Source organism: Ctenocephalides felis, unplaced genomic scaffold, assembly GCF_003426905.1.
Source record: "Ctenocephalides felis isolate EL2017-DRISC unplaced genomic scaffold, ASM342690v1 CF-g0.4_SCAFFOLD_00845, whole genome shotgun sequence".
Lineage (NCBI taxonomy): Eukaryota > Metazoa > Arthropoda > Insecta > Siphonaptera > Pulicidae > Ctenocephalides > Ctenocephalides felis.
The window spans coordinates 7,861,703-7,883,791 of record NW_020536999.1 but is presented as its reverse complement, the minus strand read 5'-3'; the positions used below and the strand labels follow the sequence as shown (position 1 = coordinate 7,883,791).

The window sequence follows — 22,089 nt, the reverse complement described above, 5'->3', positions numbered from 1 at the left end:
TCGCTCATAAATTAATTTATCTATCATGGATTAAGTCAATTATTTACACATATCGGGGAAGTTTATGTAATTTACCTCAAGGCAAAATACCAAACCAATTAGTTTTTTATTGTAATTTCAAATTTATGCTATTAGAAATTCTGATGTTATATGATATGAAACTAACTAAAATTTGAACGAGAGCTTTATAAAATAATATTAAACCTAAATCTATTTCTTTTTCTTAAAACTACATAATTTCTGATTTTATATTTTGCCGCCGAAAAACTCGCAGCTGAATTGTTTTTAACTTCAACTTGATCTGTTGTTTATAAAAGGAAAATGGAGGAAAAATGTCAAAGTGGTTTATGGAATTATACGTCAAATTCGAAGATAAATTCATAGTAAAAAGGTCAGTGTTAGAAATATATCATATTAAACAATAAACGAATTAGTATATTTATTATACGTTTATAACATATATATTTTAAATATAAAATCTTAACTTTTAAGAACTCATCACCACTTTGCTTATTATAACCTTCAAACTTCAAACATGTCTGAAGAAACAAATTCGAATAAAACAATTAAAATTGAACCAATCGATGATTATCCTCAAGTTAAACAGGAATATGATGATTATGAAGATACATCAGATATTTGTATGGATAATGATATATGTCTGCAGCAATTTTTAAAATCTGAGGTAACTATCGATGAGGAAATAAAACAAGAATCGATTGATGAGCATGATGCTTCGGTAACGCCCATATGTAACGAAGAGATCAGTAATTTAAGTAATTTAGTGGATAGCACGAACAAATCATTTGAAAAAGTTTCAGGAAAACATAGAACAACTAAAAAGTTGAAATCTTATGAATGTGAAACATGCACTAAAACATTCAAAACAAAGCAAAATTTAGACCATCATAAGATGAGCCATACTGGAGAACGGCCTTATGAGTGCAAAATATGCAATAAAACATTCAAAGCAAAGCAAAACTTAGACAAACATAAAATAATTCATACAGGAGGACAGCGTCATGAGTGCCATATATGCAATAAAATATTTGCACTGGAAAGTAATTTAAGAAAGCATTTATCACTGCATACCGAAAAACGTCCTTATATTTGTGAAATATGCAATAAAAAGTTCAAAACAAGGCGATACTTAAACTTACATGATGTGGTTCACTCTGGGGAACGCCGTTTTGAGTGCATAATATGCAATAAAAGATTTTCAAGACCATCTAATTTAAAAAGGCATTTCTCAGTGCATACTGGAGAACGCGCCTATAATTGTGAAATATGCAATGATAATTTCACAACAAAACAAATCTTAAACCAACACAAAATGATCCATACTGGAGAACGACCTCATGAGTGCAAAATATGCAATAAAACATTTATACATATAAATGGTTTGAGATCCCATTTACCAGTGCATACTGGAGTACGACCTTATGAATGTGAAATATGCAATAAGGCATTTGCAAGAAAACATTCATTAACAAAACATAAAAGAGTACATGCTATAGAACGTCCTATAAGGAAACAGTCAACAAAACTTTTGAATTAGTCGTGAAACTGTCTAACCTTATAATACTTATCAATCACTCAATTTATATTGATACAGGATATTAAATGCAATTTGTGTATTATATATTTCATTTATAACTCTGTTTGTTACTCATAATCAATGAATTGTATGTAATTGTTTAATAATGTAAATATAAATGTTTAAATATAACATTGTGGTTATTTAATATCTTTTAATGAATCGCAAAATGTGTTGGTAAGCGCATAACTCAACAACGCCTGGACCAATTTGGCCAATTCTTTTTTTAAAATGTTCGTAGAAGTCCAGAGATGGTTCTTACGGCAAGAAAAAATCGAATAATTGCCGGGAAAACCCTAAAAACAAACTTTTTCTTTTTCACATACAAACGTTTACTAACTAAAACGTAGAATCAATTTGAGTTTAATTGCTATTATATAAAGTTCATATTAAATCATAAGCACCCACTGTTTTTTCCTCCTAAACGATTATTCGGATTTTGATAAATTTTTCTGAAATTTGTTAAGGAAATTTTCTAGAATGTATGTGATTATAAAGTACTGAGATGTATGTGCAATATTGTAGAAATCTGTAATATAAAATAAATGGAAAACATTGAAAAAAACGACATGTAGTTGTTTGCATTGACAACAAATGAAAACTATCATCTGCCAAAAATTCCAATTTACTTATGAATCTAAATATTATTAGAATATGTATAATAATTTATGATTATGAATAAGAAAAATGAAATGTCTACATTATTATTACCAAAAAGCAACTGAGATGTGCCAGAAATTAAAATAATATAAGATACAGTATATGTATGGCAGATTGAATGATATACATATGAACAAGGATATGACAAATTAATTCACTTAAAATATTAAATTAAGTATTAAACAGTCAATAATTATTATTTTTAGGTAAACGGTAAATATTAGTATTATATTAAAAAATTGTAGGCATGGATACAGGACAACGTCTGTCGGGTCATCTAGTTGAAGATAAAAATACAACTTTCAAGTTTTTAGAGACTAAAATGTTTTCTTTATAGTTCAAAGGATCTTTGTTTTGGTTTTACTTTTACCTTTCTGCACTCTTTGCTCTATCTCCATAATGGCTGAACCTGCCTTTGCCAAAAACTAATTAGCATATTTCCCTAATCCCTATCAATATGAATCGAATGTTTTTTGAATCATTAATACTGTAACTTTTTGAAAACATTTAGAATTCTTCGTATATTTCATTACAGTACGGGAAGTTCCAGCAATTAGTCTCAAGGCACGATGCCATACCACTAGTTTTTATCCATTTAAATTTCGAAAATAACGTTTACCTAATATATGAATACTTTACATCGATCATTTTTACGCACTTGCAATTGAAATTCCCGCCACTTTATCTCGATGTTGCCAGCACTAGTTGTCACCATTATTTTGTACTGTCAAAAACATTTCGTTCGGCATCTTTCAAGTTTGATTTTAACTTTCAAGTACTTTGCAACATAAACAAAAAGTGGTAAATAAATATTAATGTACACAATGTTTCTGTCATTATTTAATATTCTTTTTTATTATTACCAGGATATAACCACAAAATAAAACAAATTCTTCACAATGTCTTCTCATATGAGTACCAAAGAAAAAATATTGCACATAGTGGACGATATTGAATTAATATCAAAAGAATTGATAGAAAACCTGATTGCACCGAAACAACAAAAGTTATCCAGTGCTGATCACCAGCTTTTGACAGAACTTCTGGTTTCAAAAGACAAGGATTTAAAAAATGCTATGAAACTTGCATCCGAACAAGCTGCTATTGAAGTTAAAATTAATGCAGTTAAATCGGAAGTTGAAAGACAAGTAAATATAAATGATATAAATACAGTTTACCTTTGTATAACACGGGTGTTGATTTTCAAAAATCTATGTTATAATTTATGAAAGAATTAGTACAAAAATTGAGGTTAGGTTTTATAATTTAAAGACAATCATAATGGAGATAATAATGTTTATTATTATTTTCTTGTACTTCTGTTATTTGCGATTCCTTGCTTTTAGTGAAAAGATTTTTATATATTTCTTTATTAACGCTAAGAACTTGTACAGTTTTAAATTTTGTGCTTACTTTATTTGAAGAATCGTTATTTGAGAAATATGAATATCTGTTCAAGTAAGCATAAGCCTTTTTTCTGCAATAACTTATGCGCTCGAACATAAAATGCTAAATAATTTCACTAATTTCAAATTATATAAAGTTTGCTTTTAATCGATTGTATTTTATTTTCTTTTTTAGAATTTTGCTCAATTTTTGAATCATATTAGAGTGATTATAAATTTTATATAAGTATTGTTATTACCTGTATTGTCTGTATCTTTACTTTGATAGATATTTGTATTGTACTGTCAATATAGCAGTTTTTAACTTTCACACATTTTAATTAATATTGTGCATCTTTTTCAACTAGGACCAACATATATTGCAATTCCAAAGACAACTGAAGGAAGCCGAACAAATTTTGTCAACAGCATTATATCAAGCAAGACAAAAACTGCAAAGTATTAACAAAGCTAACAAGAAACCAGTTTCTACTGAAGAACTTATAAAATACGCTCACAGGTTAATAAATTTAATAAGAAAGGTTTATTTTTGCATAGAGTAGGACAGGGCACAAACATTTAATTTAACTTTAATATTGTGAAAATTGAAAAAAAAACATATTACAATTAATTTTCGAACTATGTTCAGTAAAATTTCCAGCTATTTTATAATTGTAGAACTGTATATTTTGCTATTTTTCTAAAATTTCTATCTGTTACTCCAGTCAATAGAGCGTTTTGGGTCTGAATTTTTTTACTGTGCTCCAATTTGCATGAAATTTTAGAATTAGATTCATCTTATCCTAAAGTTCAAAAGTGAAAACACTATTCAATCTATTTTATTTATAATCTAAATATATATTAAACATAAAGAACAAAATTTAATCAACTCTTTTAATTTCATCATCATAAATCTTGCTTTTGTATGTATTTCTGTTGAACTTATCATAATTAGTCATTGTTTGTTGAAATACACTTATCACAAATAAGATAAATATAATTCTGCTTGAAATCATATTTTATGGACAGGTCTTTTTACAAAGATCTTACTATACACAAACTTTGTATTCACTCTCGAATCTTCAAGCCCTATTCTACCCTATTTGAGTTGCATACTAACCTATTACTGCTTATCAATTTTATAATATTACCTTTACCCAGGATAAGTTCTTCCAATGCAGTTTGCGCTCCCCTAACCTGGCACCAAGGCGACATGAGAAGACCGTACCCAACCGATTTAGAAATGAGATCAGGATTCCTTAGCAGACCCGATCTTCCATTAAATGGTCACGGTATCCCTCACCAGAATATTGTCAATGATGTCCACCGAGGAGGCCATGCAGCCGACATTCCTGCATCATCACAAAGTCAATTTGCATGGCATCCATCTGGGGAATTGCATATGACGATGGGTTCCAGCGGGGGCATGGTCACGCTTGATACTAGAGCTTCTCATAAGGAGACTAACGCAAGATGATATTGAAGTTATGTCCACGGATTCGAGTAGTAGTAGTTCGAGTGATTCACAATGAAGATTTAGAGTTAGGGTGTATTTAAGGATATTTTCTTTAAGAGATATTTTTATATGAGGTTTGTGTGGAAGGAGGAAGGATAATACTTTCTAATATGGAACTGAAAGTAGAGAGCATTGAAATTGATTTTTAATGAACTTGTTAAGATAAAAAATCATGCTTACGATTAATTGAATGAAAGAATACTCAATTCACAGCATTTTCAGACAATTTCAAATATTTTCAGATATTTAAAACATTGTTTTGAGTATGCATCATTTTCAGACAATTTACAACATTTATATATAATCTACAATATTTTCAGATAATTTACTACATTTTGGATAATTTAAAACATTTTCAGATAATTTAAAACATTTTAGACAACTTTAATAATTATTTCACTTTAATATCACAACACATTCTTCACAATATTTTGGAAATTATAAAATTTTATAATTAAAAAGTTACATGTTGTTTCATTGTAGATTGCTAAATTTGAATTTGCCTGTTTCAGTAATTGCAATTATTACATTAAATAAAAACACTGTGCATAGTTATAATCATAAAATATTTTAAAAATTAAAAATGGTTTTTAAAATTTTCATTTTTCGAATTCAAATTATTGCGCGCTTTGCGCCCTACTTTACCGACTTCGGCAGCCATTGCTCCGATGTGAAGTATGTCAAAGTATCAAGGAGTTCCATTAGTGCAGATCTATTTATAAATGACGAGTGTTTTAAATTAAATATCAAAAGATTTGTGTTGAATTTTATCAAAATAACGTGCATTAAAGTGTTAAAAGGATTTTCTAAATTATTAAAGGTAGGAATTTAACATTCTACACGCAAAATGTACATGAAATGTTAAGTAGGGTTTGGCATTGTTTATATTTGCCACACCCCGGTTTGATTGATATTTATTAATGGAACGAGTATAAATAAGGATAAAACTCGGGTTTGGATTAGTTTTTTTTGTTTCTGATGTATACAGTTTTTGTTTTTAGTAATAATTTATTTGATTGAGTTTCCATTTAAATTTCTCGATTTGACAGCATATCTGCATTGCAGTCCATTTTGGATTTGTAGAAAACACGTCCGCAAGGATAATATTGTACTTATGTATGATTGTGTATGCATGAATGTACATAATTAATTAAGATTTATAAATGATATTTATGGTGTGTTTTGTGTGTGATAAATATTATTATTGATAATAATATCGCGAAATATTTTTGGACTCATTTTAATTTTTTCTTCAAATATTTGCTCATTTAAAAGATACATCTAATTATCTAATTTAGTTTTCCCTATCAAACAGAAAACATTCTTTATTTTTCTTTAAGTCTATTAATTTCTGCATTCTTAATTAAATATTACAAACGAATTTGATAAAAAATGATTACAAAATTATTGCATATCAATTCTATTGATTGATAATTATAATAAAAAATGAATTAAATTAAATCTAATTAAATGATGGAATAATAATTATAATAATAATAAATTCGGCAACAAACATATTTTTTTTTATTTCCTACTTTCTTAGTTTGTTATATTTTTTTTAAAAAGATCATAGTTATTATTTTTTATGATTCATATTATTTATAGATTGTTTTTAAGTTTTTAAGTTTTTAATAATATTTTTTTTATTCTTTATTTGAAAAACTTTTATAATTTACTCCCAATAATTTATTAAAAATACATTATATAAATTTTCAATTTAATTTGTTTCAGTCTTTTTGTTTTTTTGTTATTCTATTTCCAAAGTTTAATCTTTATTTCATAATATATTTTTGTCGACTTGTCGACTATTACTCAAAATATGAGTTATGAGAGTTAATTTATTAAGATTCTTAATTGCCTATTGTAATATTTGTTTTTTACAAGTGTTATTTTGAATTTTTAAAATATTAATGACTTACAACTAAGTATCATTATGCCTTAAGGAAAGTCGCACGAACTTCAGGATTTTTGTATTTATCAACTTCCCGAAGGAGAAGTTTATGTTTTTCTTGACGTTTCAAGCCATTCTGAACCGAATGTGACCGACATTTGGAGTAAAGTATGTGTGTGTATGTGAACAGATTTTTTGCCGTAAATCGACGTTTTCTCAAAAGCGGCTGAACCGATTTCAAAAATTTAAAAGCCATTCGATGTATCTCGATGAGGACTAGCGTTTCTGAGTCTTGTGCGACGATCGGCCGAGCCGTTTCTTTTTTTAAATCGCATAAAAGTGAAAAATTTTTCGTCCACGTTTTAGCCCGCAATTCTTAGTCCATTTTAAAATTCAAAAACTGTTCGAAAGATATTGGGAAAATTATGTTGATTAGTTTTTGGTAAAGATCGGCCGGGTCGTTTCTTGTAATAAAGTGTTAACAATTTTTTTTAATGATTTTTATGATTTTTTTGACGGTAGATACCATAGTCTTATAGATCATACTAAAATGTCACGACCTTACGACAAGTCGTTTAACTTTAAAAATTCTTCAAAGTTTGTAATAATTAGTATCGTTTTTTGGCATTTGTCAAAATTAGACCTTTCATCGACGTTTGCTCAAAAACGCCTGAACCAATTTTAGAAATTTAAAAGCCATTTGATGTAATTTAATGAGAACTATCGTTTGTCAGTTTTGTGGGACGATCTGCCGAGTCGTTTCTTTGTAATTTGGAAAAAAGTGTTAAACTTTTCGTCCAAATTTAAGCTCATACTACCGAATCGATTTAAAAAAATCAAAAACTGTTCGAAAGATATTAGTTGGGAATGATTCTGATAAGTTTTAGATGAAAATCTACCCAGTCGTTTTCTTGTAATTAACCGTTGAAAAAAAAATTAAACCGATTTTTATCGTACTTTTTTGGCGATATATATCATGGTCTTATAGAACTTACTGTAATATTACGGCTTTACGACAAGTAGTTTAATTTTAAAATTCATCAAAGTTTGAGAAAATGCGTAGTGTTTTTGACGTTTGTTAAAATTAAAATTAGACGATTTACTTGGTATAGCGATAGAGTACTTGGTCTTAATGAACGTACTTAAACATTAAAGTCCTACGGAAACTGTTTCAATTATAAAAATTGTTGATTTGTGAAAATTTGCTTTTAGAAAATACTCGGAGTTAAGTGTTCGTTTATTTTCAAATATGTGTAATAAATCCATTCGGAATACTTCTAATCGCTCATAAATTAATTTGTTTTTTATTGATTAAGTCGATTATTAACACATATCGGGAAGTTCATGTAACTTGCCTCAAGGCAAAATACCAATACCAACTAGCTTCTATATATATTGAAGAGACGTTAGTAATGAATTTACTAATTAATAATTAAATGTAACCAATTTTTAATAACTTCTTGAGTAGATTAGAGTTTTATTTGGAATACTTAACGACGAGAATTGGAACATTTGTAGCTCTTCTGGAAGTGTGTGAAATCAAAGAATTTATTTAGATACAAAAATTTATTTAGCGCTTTATTATAATATTTTAGTTGTTACTTTTAACCTAACTAACTTTATATTTTTACATTTTTAAAATATTCCAATATTTCTAGTTTTATGATAGCTCGCCGAGGGTACATGAGCTATCATAAACTTTTATTAAGGGTTGTCTTGCAGATGTACAAAATATTCGCAACATTTACCGTTACTTGGGATTATACATCGTTCAAATGAATTTACTTATGACTATCATTTATAATTATAAAGAACACAATTCTCAACAATGTGTATTTCCCATATGTCCTTTATTAAGTGTGACGCTTTTTCTGCCATTCGTAAATGTACGATAGCGGCGCGTCCCCTCCCATACAAAATATATGTATGTATTTGTCGGTGCGGTGTGTTATGTCATGGCGCCGATGAGGTCATTTAATGTTTCGGATTCCAGACTTCCTTTCCGACCGAATTGTACGATGAACGATGTAACACACATCATATATATTCAATCATTCATTATAAATAACTGCTGTTTGTGAAAAAGGCAGGGACGCATTCTTTAAAGATAACAGTAACGATAAGAGTGATGACTTGTTATCGTTGTTATCGGCTCTTTTGGGGAATGGATTATTGCAGCGGTTTCCAACCTTTTCTTCCTTGCGCCCCCCTTTCAAATGATAAAAATATTGCGCCCCCCCTCCCATTCTTATTTTTCTAACAATTTAATTTAAATATTCTTAATATAACTGAAATTATGCTAAATAATACACAGTATTATAAAAAATATACATACAAACATAACTATTTATTATAAGAATTTTCTGTTTCATATAAGTAAAATCTCGCAAATGGTAATAAAATTTCTGAAGCATTATTTGCCAAAGTAGGAAAATCGTCCTTTACTGTTAACCAAAACTTAACAATATATTTTCGTCCTGAAACATCTGCGTCAATGTGCTATCACTAGATAAATCAATTATCATTTTCTGCTCTGCTGTTGAATGAACAAAATCATGTCATGTTTCTCAATGACAAATGGATTTCTAATCCATTCGTATTTGGACGTAATTAGATAAAGTAATGCGAAAATTGGTTTCGTAGACTAGTCATATGACTGACATAATAATAAGATCTTTGCTTACTTCTATTTCATCAGTAACACAAGTAATTTTAAAAGTGGAAACATGTTAAAGTTATAAAGTTATTTGATACTAACTATACACAGTTCTAATTTTATCCGTAATCTTGTCTTTCTGAACAAAAGCACGAATTTGAGATCCTTGCATTGATTTAATTAAATCGCTAAGTCTTTGAAAAATATCAACTAAATACGCAAATTTTGCAAGGAACTTTGTGTCCTAAAACAAGATTGCTCCGTCTCTTTTGTTATCAGCAAGAAATATAGCAATTTCTTTTTGAGTTCAACACACTTTTAGAAGTACTTTAAGTATTTTGCTGATTTGTTTTTGACACTTACTCAGCATTTAAAAATAATATTTTTGAAACAGCTTTGCGCTTCCCCCCCTGTAACAGTATGGCGCCCCCCCAGGGGGGCGCGCCCCACAGGTTGGAAATCACTGGATTATTGAGAAAACTCGTTGTAGTTGTTACGTAAATTGCATGTTTAAAATTTTCCAGAAAATTCTATTTATGTAATTTATGTTTTCTCGACATTTCAAGTCATTCTGAATCCAATTGGAATGAAAAAAAGGTAAATGTGTGTTTGTGTGTTTATGTTTTACTTCCTGTAGGGTAAGTTATATTAATCGAAAATGAAATTTTTAGCACATTTTTACTTTTCAGAGGTTTCTGAACATTTTGGCATACCTCAGAAAAAATGGATGTGTGTGTACTTTTTTGTATAGCGAAGGAAATGCATTTATGCTATACTAGGTCTTTTGTCTGGGTATGTCGGATTCAATACCGCCTGGGTATAATACCGACTAAAACCTCCGCTTTGCTCTTGTCTCTGGTCACCACAGAAACCGCCGCTATGCATCACTTAGTGGGGGGAGGATCTAGAATGTTATCATTCTTGCACCGAAATTATACTTCAGTGTGTATGTGTGGGCGGATACAAATTTTTGTCTTGTGTAGTCGGTGTGAAAAAATGCTTTTGCAGAAAATTTCGTAATTTTTAAAGTTTTTAAATATTTGAGAAATAATTTAAAGTTCCAAGAAATTATGATTTTTGAAATTTTTCGTCATTTTCAAAAAAAACTTTGACATTTTGAAAAATTGCGAATAATTGTTTTTTTTACAAAAAATTTAGGATATTTTAAAATTAAAGAAAAAGAATATTTTCAAATACTCAAAAAATTATAATGTGCGTTTGTTTTTCAAAAATACCAAAAAATTATCAAAATTTTGAAAAAAGTCAAAATTATTAAAATACTACTTACGAACATCTTGATATTTCATTATGTTTTAGCTTTTCTCCAAAATTGCAATATAAATATAGTATATAATAAATATTATAGCCAATGGTCACTGTTTTACACGCATGACGAATATACTTGTCAACACACAATATTATGCCACTTTTCCATGACGAGTAAACACGCCAAACGTTAATAATATAATATTTTATATTTATATTCGTTACTACATATATTTTAAAAAAAAAGATTAATTTAATTTTTTTTTTATGAATAATCTATCTAGTCTATTTTATTAGAAACTGTTGTAAATGAACAATTTTTTTTGTAAATTAATACACTTTTTTATTTATCTGAAAATTTACTTTTTGCCCTTTTTAAAAAAATATTTTTTTACATTATTTTTGTTACATTGTACTTCGGCATTTTATTAATTTATTTCAAACAACAAGATCGTGTAATGAATATTAGTGCTAAACCACAGCTTAGACACAACACTAATTTTAATTGTTTTCCCACTTCATAAAGGCGCCACCAACTGTAGCACGTAAATTCACCTTTAGGTTTCATGACTAGATAAGATTTATATAAATATAAAATATAGAAAAGATACCACTAATTAATTTGAATGAATAAAATGAGGACATAATATACGCGAATAAAATATAATTTCAACTAAATCACAAATGTTTCCACAAAAACATAATAAAAAAAATTAAACATTTAAACTACGAATATTATAATACGAGAATCAGTGGTCACATTAAGTTCTCTGTTGAGTGCGGACAACACTAAAACAGGATAAAGCACATTTGTTCTAGACAAAAAATATTATATTGAAATTTTTAGAAAGTTATATAATGTTTGTTTATTAGTAGTGAAAATTGTCTATCTGTTTGCTCCGCAATCAGGCGTATTTTACATATAAACAAAGCAAGGAATAATGCTATGATAATAAAGTTCTAGATGGTACAGTTATCACAAGTATTTTTCCTTGCTTGTTTATATGTAAAATACGTCTGATCGCACGGCAAATAATAGGTTGTCAAATATCTCCTTTCCGCCTTTTTGTATTATAAAAACAATAGCAAAAAAGCGGAAGGGAGATATTTGACAACCTAATAGTTAGACATTTTCACAGTTTCACTAACAAGAAACAAGCACAAGATAGCGTTGCCATGATAAGGCTATTTTATGAAGCAGAATTGCTCCCTATATCTTAATTAGTCAGCCTAGTATTTAATTATTATTGTTTTTGGCTTCCAAATTATTTTGCAATCTCTAATGTACAAGTCATTTTTTAATCTTTATTTTAAATAGAACTCCAATCGATTTTTTTGACTTCAAGGACACTCGCTAAATTCATCATATAATTCTATATATAAATAAAATGGCATTGAAGCATGCAAACTAAAAATTATTAACACTCATTGAAATTTATTACACCACGAACACGAAAAACATACATCAAATTAAATCGAAATGCAATTAATAAATACTCACATTTATAGTAAATACTAAATATAATAGTAATAAGTTATAGTAAACTTTGAATACGGAATTGTTATAATAAATACTCACATTTATAGTAATTAGTAAATATAAATAGTAAATTTTATAGTAAACTTTGAATACGGAATTGTTATAATAATACTCACATTTATAGTAATTAAGTAAGTATAATAGTAAATAGTTTAGTAAACTTTGAATACGGAATTGTTATAATAAATACACACATTTATAGTAATTGAGTAAATATAAATAGTAAATAGTTTATAGTAAACTTTGATATACGCAATTGTATGTTTTTAGAATCCTGTGGATAATTATAGGATTAATAATGAAGATCACAACTTCATTTTTTGTAGAAGTGATACAACAATGTTGAATATAATTAAATTAATATTTCTACTTGATTTTTCACCATCTATTCGTCAGATTTCAACATCTTGTTAGCCTGATTAATTTCTGCAACTTTGGCCCTTATTCTTTCGTCAGTGGTCTCATCATCGTCTTCTGTTATTAATTTTTCGATAATACAAGTCATTCTTTTGATACTGTTGATAGTTACAGCCTGAAGGATTTCTAATGACACATGTTTTTTACCAGAGATATTTTCTGCAGCTTTTTTCATAGTCTCCTTGCTCCGGCATTGCTCTATCATTATTTGAACAATATTCCTGCAAAAAAATTGTCGATGAATTCTAAACATGGAAGGCTGTCAATTTATAAATAACTAGCTTGACCCGGCAAATGTTGTTTTACTAAGTAAGGTTTATTCTAAACAATTTCTAGAGATCAAAAATATTTAATACTTTAAGTGTATAAGGATGTGTTGTTTCAATGCTATATACAATGAGGTATTATAAAAACAATAAACCTCTATTGGTTTGTCTATATTTTGTCTGGAAGTTTTATACACTTTCCATTGAAAACATGGTATAATAATCCAATCCATCTTTTTTTGGTCTTTCGACTTATTGATTACATTTCAAGTTTTTCAGATTCTTTTTGGATTCTGGATTTTGTGTATAATTGTAAATAATACTACTGAGCTTATACAAATTTTCAAATTTCTGCGAGGAGAGATAGAAAATGAATTAAGTATTTCTTCTTTGACCTGCTTTTTGAAAAGTTTCAAGTAACACTCATGAATTAAAGTGAATTTAATAAAACGTAAATATGTAGAGCAGGGCGAGGCACAAAGGTCCAATTTGACTTTGAGCAAATATTAATTACATTATAAAAATAAAATTAATTATATCACAACAAATAACACATTTCAAACGAACAGTTATCTAACTACGTTCATTAAAACTGTCAGCTACTTCATCATCGTAGAAATGTGCTTTTTTGATGTCTTTCAAAAATTTATCTAGATCTTTTTAGCCCACAGGTTTATTGTCTTATTTTATTTTAAAGGTATTTTACAAAATAATTACATTTTTAACTAATGCTAAAAAACTACCAACGGAAGAAAATACTTTTATTGTGGATTTTCAAAAATTACCGTTTATCTCCCGATAGCAAAGTCATGAGAATCAAGGTTATAGCTGGTTATACATCTTTTTCCCTCTACTTTCAAATATTGTTGTTAAACAATGCTTAACTTTACTGGTTTTTGACACATCGGGGGTGGACCTTTTTAACCCCGGACCTTCATATATTACTATCTATTCTTCGATAAATTTTGGGAATTATAACTGGGAAATGTTATTCGACAAATGTCCTTTTGATCGATACCAATTTAGGTTCTTAGAATTAAATAACATAAATAAAATAATATAACCTATAAAATGTATTATAAATACCAATGAGTATATAATTATACAAATGAGATCTTTCAGAGCACCGTGTTTAAGAAAAATATGCCAAAAAGTGCTTTTTCATATTAACATTTAAAAAAGTTGATATTTAGAGTTTCTAGTAACACTTGTGTCCTGTTTACTAACGTTTTTGTGTACAAACAAAGCTACTTACTACAATTTAATCATAATTAAATAATATTCACGTAAAACATCCTATTAAACGTAATTGAACATCATCTGTCATAAACGTTTGACATGTGACGTATTAGCCACTGTCCATTGTTTTATTCAAATTACGCTCCTACAAAAATGTTCAAATTAAAAATGTAAAGTTTCTATACGATTTTGAAATAACATCTCACCTTTCCGACAACCTACTGATTAGCACGTTTTTTTCAATACTAAGACAGGCAAAATCGGTTAAGCCGTTTTCTAGTTTTAGCGGATCATTTTATAGAGAGCTCCATTTTTATATATAAGATTACCTATGAAGAATCCTCAGCTTGTTCAAAATGGACATAGCCAACTTGAACTGGGTCACCAAGTGGTCGCGTGTTTCGTAAATATTGATCATTCGATGTTTTGCCTTCTTGTTCAGGTCTTCTCTCTTCATTAATTTTTTGAAATCTTTATTCTGCTGCAACTTGGCAAGCTGCAGGATCTGATCTTTGCCCAAATATTTGGTAAGATCTAAAACAAGATAGACAAAAGTAAATGAATCACAGATTGATAGAAAGATAAGATTTACTAACCGGGCAATTCTGCCTCATAAAATAGAAAAATAGGCAACGCTATCTTATGCGTTGCTTATTAGTGAAACTTTGAAAATATCTTTTTGCTGTACGATCAGGTGTATATCTTATATATATATATATATATATATATATATATATATATATATATATATATGGGTCATTCTTTTACAAACCGGACACTAATTAACCTTGACATTTTAGAATTGTCTGAAAATTTGTTTACAGATACTTTTCATAAAATCATTTGACACGTATTTCAGGATTTTGCTGAAAAAAATTTTTTGACGTAAATATTTACGATTGAAATATGGATTTTTTGCTCAATTTCTATGAACATCATCTGCGGTAAATTAATTATCTCCGGATGTGCTGATCCGATCAGTATTATTTTTTTTTATTACACTCATATTGAAGTGAACTTTGTAATGATTAAATTTTTTTTGTTTGTTTTTGCAATTTTCTTAACAATAGCAACCCTTAAATATTTACAAAGGTTTTACTCGGCCTTTACCCGAATTGAATCGATCCAAAAAAAAACATATATTTTCATTTTTTCTCTGCAACAAAATTCTTTTTACAATTTGTTGGAGGTTTTGTTACATCGAAAGATATTAAATATTTTCAAGCGCGAGCCGCGCTTTTCACGTCGTGGACCTCAAAGACTTGTACTCATTTGTCACTTTCGAATGACAATCTTATTGTTTTTCGGTTGAAAAATATTTTATAATTTCGCTTCTGGCGAAAAATGAACATGTAGTCGAACAAAAACATTAGGGGAGAGCGGAGCTTAAAAGTTCGTGGGTAAAAAGATCCACTGCCAATATCTCAAAAACAAGTAAAGTTAGATTTTTTTTAACAATATTTGAATGTAGACGGATTGTTCAGTTAGATTTTTCTAATAATAAAAAAATGTTTTTCAGCCACTTTTTTTAAATTCGTCATTTTCCGTCTTCACTCGCCTGGATAAAAAGGGATTGACTTATTTTTAATTTTAGTAGAATTTTACGTAATAATAGCTAAATTATATAGCCAATGTAAAATAAAAATTTCATTCGTATATTTTTATAAAGAAAATACCAGATATACCTTTGATATGATGCTTTGTCAGAAATATTTATCAGCAGAGTTAATTAACTATTAATTTATATATATATATATATATATATATATCAATATATCTATTGTAAAATAGCTTCTTTCTAACTTAATTTAATTTTTTATTTACTATTTCCTTATTATTTACACCTAGGCCAGTATGAAGGTGTGGTTGACTCTGTTTACCCCACCCACATGTGTTTTAATAGAGATTATATCAGAAAGGGTTGAAACCAACTTAAATATTCCTCTACATTCAAATATTGTTGTTAAAAAAATTCTAACTTTACTTGTTTTTGAGATATTGGCAGTGGATCTTTTTACCCACGAACTTTTAAGCTCCGCTCTCCCCTAATGTTTTTGTTCGACTATATGTTCATTTTTCGCCAGAAGCGAAATTATTATTTTTTTATACAACCGAAAAACAATAAGATTGTCATTCGAAAGTGGCAAATGAGTACAAGTCTTTGAGGTCCAAGAGGTGAAAAGCGCGGCTCGCGCTTGAAAATATTTAATATCTTTCGATGTAACAAAACCTCCAACAAATTGTAAAAAGAATTTTGTTGCAGAGAAAAAATGAAAATATATGTTTTTTTTTTGGATCGATTCAATTCGGGTAAAGGCCGAGTAAAACCTTTGTAAATATTTAAGGGTTGCTATTGTTAAGAAAATTGCAAAAACAAAAAAAAAAAATTAATCATTACAAAGTTCACTTCAATATGAGTGTAATAAAAAAAAATAATACTGATCGGATCAGCACATCCGGAGATAATTAATTTACCGCAGATGATGTTCATAGAAATTGAGCAAAAAATCCATATTTCAATCGCAAATATTTACGTAAAAAAATTTTTTTCAGCAAAATCCTGAAATACGTGTCAAATGATTTTATGAATAGTATCTGTAAACAAATTTTCAGACAATTCTAAAATGTCAAGGTTAATTAGTGTCCGGTTTGTAAAAGAATGACCCATATATATATATATCTATATATATATATATATATATATATATATTATATATAGAAGTCGGGTTTTCTTTCCTGACGAAATAACTCCAGAACGCACGAACCGACAATTTTGCATTCGTTGGAAAGGTCTCGAGCTCCGCAAGGTTTATAGCTAAAAAAATTAGTGGTGCATGGCATCGTGCTCTAATGCAAAATTGCTGGAACTTTGCGCACTGTAATTAAAAATTCGAGTAATGACATTAGTAAGAATTATCAGAATTAGGCTTGGTTAAGTCAACGAGCAATTCTTGCCGCAAAGAATAATGATGTACACGCACTGAATTTCACCATTCAATCAAATATTGCTGGCGATTTGGTGACATACCAATGATTCCGACTGGTCTTCCGTTTGACTTCAAACGATTGCAATTTCCAGTTCGCAATAACAAGTCTCAAGGCCAATCGCTTAGTGTTTGCGGGATAAATTTCAAATAGATTATTTAGAAAATCATTGTTTTTCACATGGGCAGTAATACGTTGCCTGTTCACGAGTTGGAAAACCAACCGCTTTGTTTGTATTAACGTCAGACCAAAAAACAAAAAATGTGGTTTACCAAAGAGCACTTCAATGAAACGGATAATTTGCGGATTCACTTTCATTTACTTAGAGAAGTTCAACTAAAAACACTTCATTTTTGTAATCGAAATAAATTCATTACTGTTGTATAATAAAACCACATCTTTCCTTTTCAAATATAAAACAAACAAAAAAATTCTTCATCTTTCTCACAAAATCATCTGGTGGCGAAACGGAGTTCGTCGGGTTTGCTAGTTTTACATATAAACAAGCACGAAATAACCTTATGAAAACAAAATTCTAGATGGTATCATGAGATTATTTCTTGCTTGTTTATATGTAAAATACGCCTGATCGCACAGCAAATAATAAGACATTTTCTTAGTTTCACTAACAAGCAACAAGCATAAAATAGCGTTGCCATGACAATGTTATTTTATAAGGCAGAATTACCTGGTAATTCTATAAGTTACCACTTACCTGAGATAATTTGTATAGCATCAGAATAATTCTCATTGCGTTCAATGCCGGTTTCATTTTGGCTTAAGTCTCGACAGCGTTGACTCAATTCATAAAGATCCCTCGACATTTCCGATTCATCCTCCGAAACATCATCATCATCATCATCATTGCCATCGTCATCATCAGATGAATTGTGCTCCGATTTTATTTCAACTTTGATGGTTTCTTCTGCTGAGATGGATGCATTGGATAAAGTCGTATCTTCTCAGGTATTTGAGTAGACATTTGTTCAGATTCGGTAGTAACTTGTTCCCTACTTATTGATGGTAAAGAACCTCTTAAACTCCTGGTGACACTTGTGGTTGATTCTATATTTTGGAAGATAGTTGAAATATTATGTTCCGGTTCGGTCATAACTTGTTCCTCACTTGTTGATCCCAAGGAACGGCCTAAACTCCTGGTGTCACCTCTGGTTGATGCTAGGCTTGTAATACAATTTTTCGACTCGGTCCTCACTTGTTCACCAGATGTTGATCCTAAGGAACGGCCTAAACTCCTGGCGTCACCTCTGGTTGATGCTAGATTTGTAACACAATTTTCCGATTTGGTCCTTACTTGTTTACCAGATGTTGATCCCAAGGAACGGCCTAAACTCCTGGTGTCACCTCTGGTTGATGCTAGATTTGTTGATACAATTTTCCGTTTCGGTCCTTACTTGTTCACCAGATGCTGATCCCAAGGAACGTCCTGAACTCCTGGTGTCACCTCTGGTTGATGCTTGATTTGTAATGCATTTTTGAATTCGACCTTACTTGTTCACCAGATGTTGACGCCAAGGAACGGCCTAAACTCTTGGTGTCACCTCTGGTTGATGCTAGACTTGTAATAAAATTTTCCGATTCGGTCCTTACTTGTTTTCCAGATGTTGATCCAGGAACGACCTAAACTTCTGGTGTCACCTCTGGTTGATGCTAGATTTGTGACACAATTTTCCGATTCGGTCCTTACTTGTTCACCAGATGTTGATCCCATGGAACGGCCTAATCTCTGGTGTACCTCTGGTTGTTGGTAGACTTGTAATACAATTTTCCGATTCGGTCCCTACTTGTTCACCAGATATTGATCTCAAGGAACGGCATAAACCCCTGGTGTCACCTCTGGTTGATGCTTGACTTGTAATACAAATTTTCGGATTCGGTCCTTACTTGTTCACCAGATGTTGATCTCAAGGAACGGCCTAAACTCCTGGGTCACCTCTGGTTAATGCTCGACTTGCAGTATAATTTTCCGATTCGGTCCTTACTTGTTCACCAGATGTTGATCCCAAGGAACCGTCTAAACTCCTGGTGTCACCTTTGGTTGATACTTGATTTGTAATAGAATTTTTCGATTCGGTTCTTACTTGTTCACCAGATATTGGTCTCATGGAACGGCCTAAACTCCTGGTGTCACCTCTGGTTGATTCTAGACTTGTAACACCATTTTCTGATTCGGTCTTTACTCGTTCACCAGATGTTGATCCCAAGGAACCTCTTAAACTTCTCGTGTCATTCGTGGTTGATGCTAGATTTCCTAACTTGGTTCCAACTTTTTCCCCACATGTTGATCCCAAAGAACCTCTTAAACTACTGTCGACACTCGTGGTTGATACTAGATTTCCTAACTCGGTCTTAATCTTTTCCCCAGATGTTGATTCCAAAGAAAAGCATAAACTCCTGATGGAACTTCTGGTCGGTACAGGATCTTGAAAGATACTTGAAATATCATTTTTCGATTCGGTTCTAACTTGTTTTCCACATCTTGATCCCAAGGAACAGCATAATCGACTGATGTCACTTGTGATTGACTCTACTTGTTTTTTGTCGTTGGTTTCTGGGTCATCTGTTTTTGTATCTTTTTCTTTGGGAGGAACATCGATGAGGCAAAAATCATTATCTTTTTGGCGGTTTTTTTTTCATCACTGCTATCCTGATCTTTCGTATAATTGCTCATTTGTTCATTGTTTTTGTATTTTTCTGGTGTTGAATCATCATCAACAGAATTATGCTCAATGCCATTTGATGATTCGGTTGAAATATTTGTAGCAACTTTTTCGTCAAGTTTTGTTTTAGTTACTGGAGGTAGATTATTATTTCTGATTTCAAGTTCTTGTTCAGCTTCACAGTTGGAATTCTCAAACATTGCATCGTTTAACAATTTGTAAGCACTTGAAATATTTTCTGACTCCTCAACACCGTTTTGTTCAAATTCATCTAAAGCTAAAGCCATTGAATTCTCTGTTGTCACAAATGAAAACTTGTCGTCGTCTTCGTCTAAATATTTCATATCACATGTTGTTTCTGATTCGGTGATATTGTTAAGGTTGGCAAACTCAGTGCTTCTGGAGATGCCATCAAGATTTTTATGCCTCATAAATGTCTCATTTGCATAGATTGTGGTTCCATTGTGATTCATAGGTTTTTCTGCATTCAGAAATGTTGGTCTTGCTTCTTGGTGAAGACTTACCATATTGATAAATCATTGCTTGTGCAACTGCTGTGGTTTCACCACAATTTTGCTGGTTCATCAATTTTTGTTTTTTCTTGTATGGTTCAGTAGACATTTTATTTCTGCGATCTGTGTTCACCACCTTTCGATTATCTTCGTAGTAATCACTTTCAGAAAAACTAGACAAACTGTGAGATCTATATTGACGAGGCATTGTTTGTACAAATGCTGAATTTTCAGTAGTTGTTTCCACGTCATCAGGTTTTGTTCTTTTTTGGACAGTTCAGTTTTATTTGATTTTACCCCAGTTAGGGTTGGCGCGTTTTGGATTCTTGTTAGTGATTACTATATCTCTTATTGGGATTATTTGTAGTTTGCACGTATTCTGTTGGCTGACTAGACATTACATTTGCGATGTCTATGTCTGGTAATATAATTCGTGGAACAAATGTAGAAGACCCTTCATTTGCAGATGATGTTCCATCTTCCTCGTTTAGTAGATGACATTTCATATTTGTTTTAATTTTTCCAAATATATTTCGTGCAATTTCTGTACTTTCCATGTTGGGCATGCTTTCTTTTACTGCTCGTACTAACTTCAATCTCAAATTTTCATTATCACCAGACGTTGTAAGGGTTGATACATTTTTAGCGTGGTTGCTTTCGATATAACCCATTTGGTTGCAACTTTTTGATGCAAAATCAACATTATTATTAGCCTGCAGTTGATCATAATTTTGGTTGAAAGAAAATCTGGGTTTTGGATCTTTATGCAAAGATTCGATTGATTCATTTGTTAGGGATGTTCTATAAAATCTCGTGCAATTGTTAGCATTGGCATTAGTTTGTGGTAACAAATCTTCATAATTATCATTGAATAACATTTCTTGTAGAATTTCTTCATCGTCTAAAGATGCATTTGATATGCGTTGCCTTTTCATGGACAAAAATCTCGTTTCTGGATCTTCATGCAAATATTCCATGGATTCATTTGTTTGTGTTGTTTTGGGAATCACTGTGCTTTTGATAGCTTTGCCATTAGTTTGTGGTAATAAATCTTCATAATTATCATTGAATAACATTTCTTGTAGAATATCTTCATCGTCTAAAGATGCATTTGATATGCATTGCCTTTTGGTGGACAAAAATCTCGTTTCTGGATCTTCATGCAAATATTCCATGGATTCATTTGTTTGTGATCTTTCGGGAACCACTTTACTCTTGATAGCTTTGTCATTAGTTTGTGATAACAAATCTTCAAAATTATCATTCAATAACATTTCTTGTAGAATTTCTTCATCGTCTAAAGATGCATTTGATATGCGTTGCCTTTTGATGGAAGACAATCTCATTTTAGGATCTTCATGCAAAGTCTCGTATGTTTGTGATTTTGTGCTTCTATTAGCCTTGCCATTAGTTTGCGGTAATAAATCTTCATAATTATCATTGAATAACATTTCTTGTAGAATTTCTTCATCGTCTGAAGA

General features: G+C 30.3%; 2 protein-coding genes across 2 annotated transcripts; both read left to right on the top strand.

Annotated features, from left to right (window-relative positions):
- The first annotated feature begins 355 nt into the window (after positions 1–355).
- On the top strand, positions 356–1,558 carry LOC113372226 (zinc finger protein 583-like). Its single transcript, XM_026612552.1, has 2 exons — positions 356–391; positions 493–1,558. Exon 2 carries the CDS (start codon positions 536–538, stop codon positions 1,556–1,558), a length of 1,023 nt encoding a protein of 340 aa, XP_026468337.1. The 5' UTR covers positions 356–391; positions 493–535.
- Positions 1,559–3,002: 1,444 nt separating this feature from the next.
- Positions 3,003–5,119, top strand: LOC113363565 (mediator of RNA polymerase II transcription subunit 4-like). The gene is made up of 4 exons (XM_026606055.1): positions 3,003–3,058; positions 3,124–3,405; positions 4,011–4,162; positions 4,804–5,119. Exons 2-4 carry the CDS (start codon positions 3,157–3,159, stop codon positions 5,117–5,119), a joined length of 717 nt encoding a protein of 238 aa, XP_026461840.1. The 5' UTR covers positions 3,003–3,058; positions 3,124–3,156.
- The last annotated feature ends 16,970 nt before the right edge of the window (positions 5,120–22,089 follow it).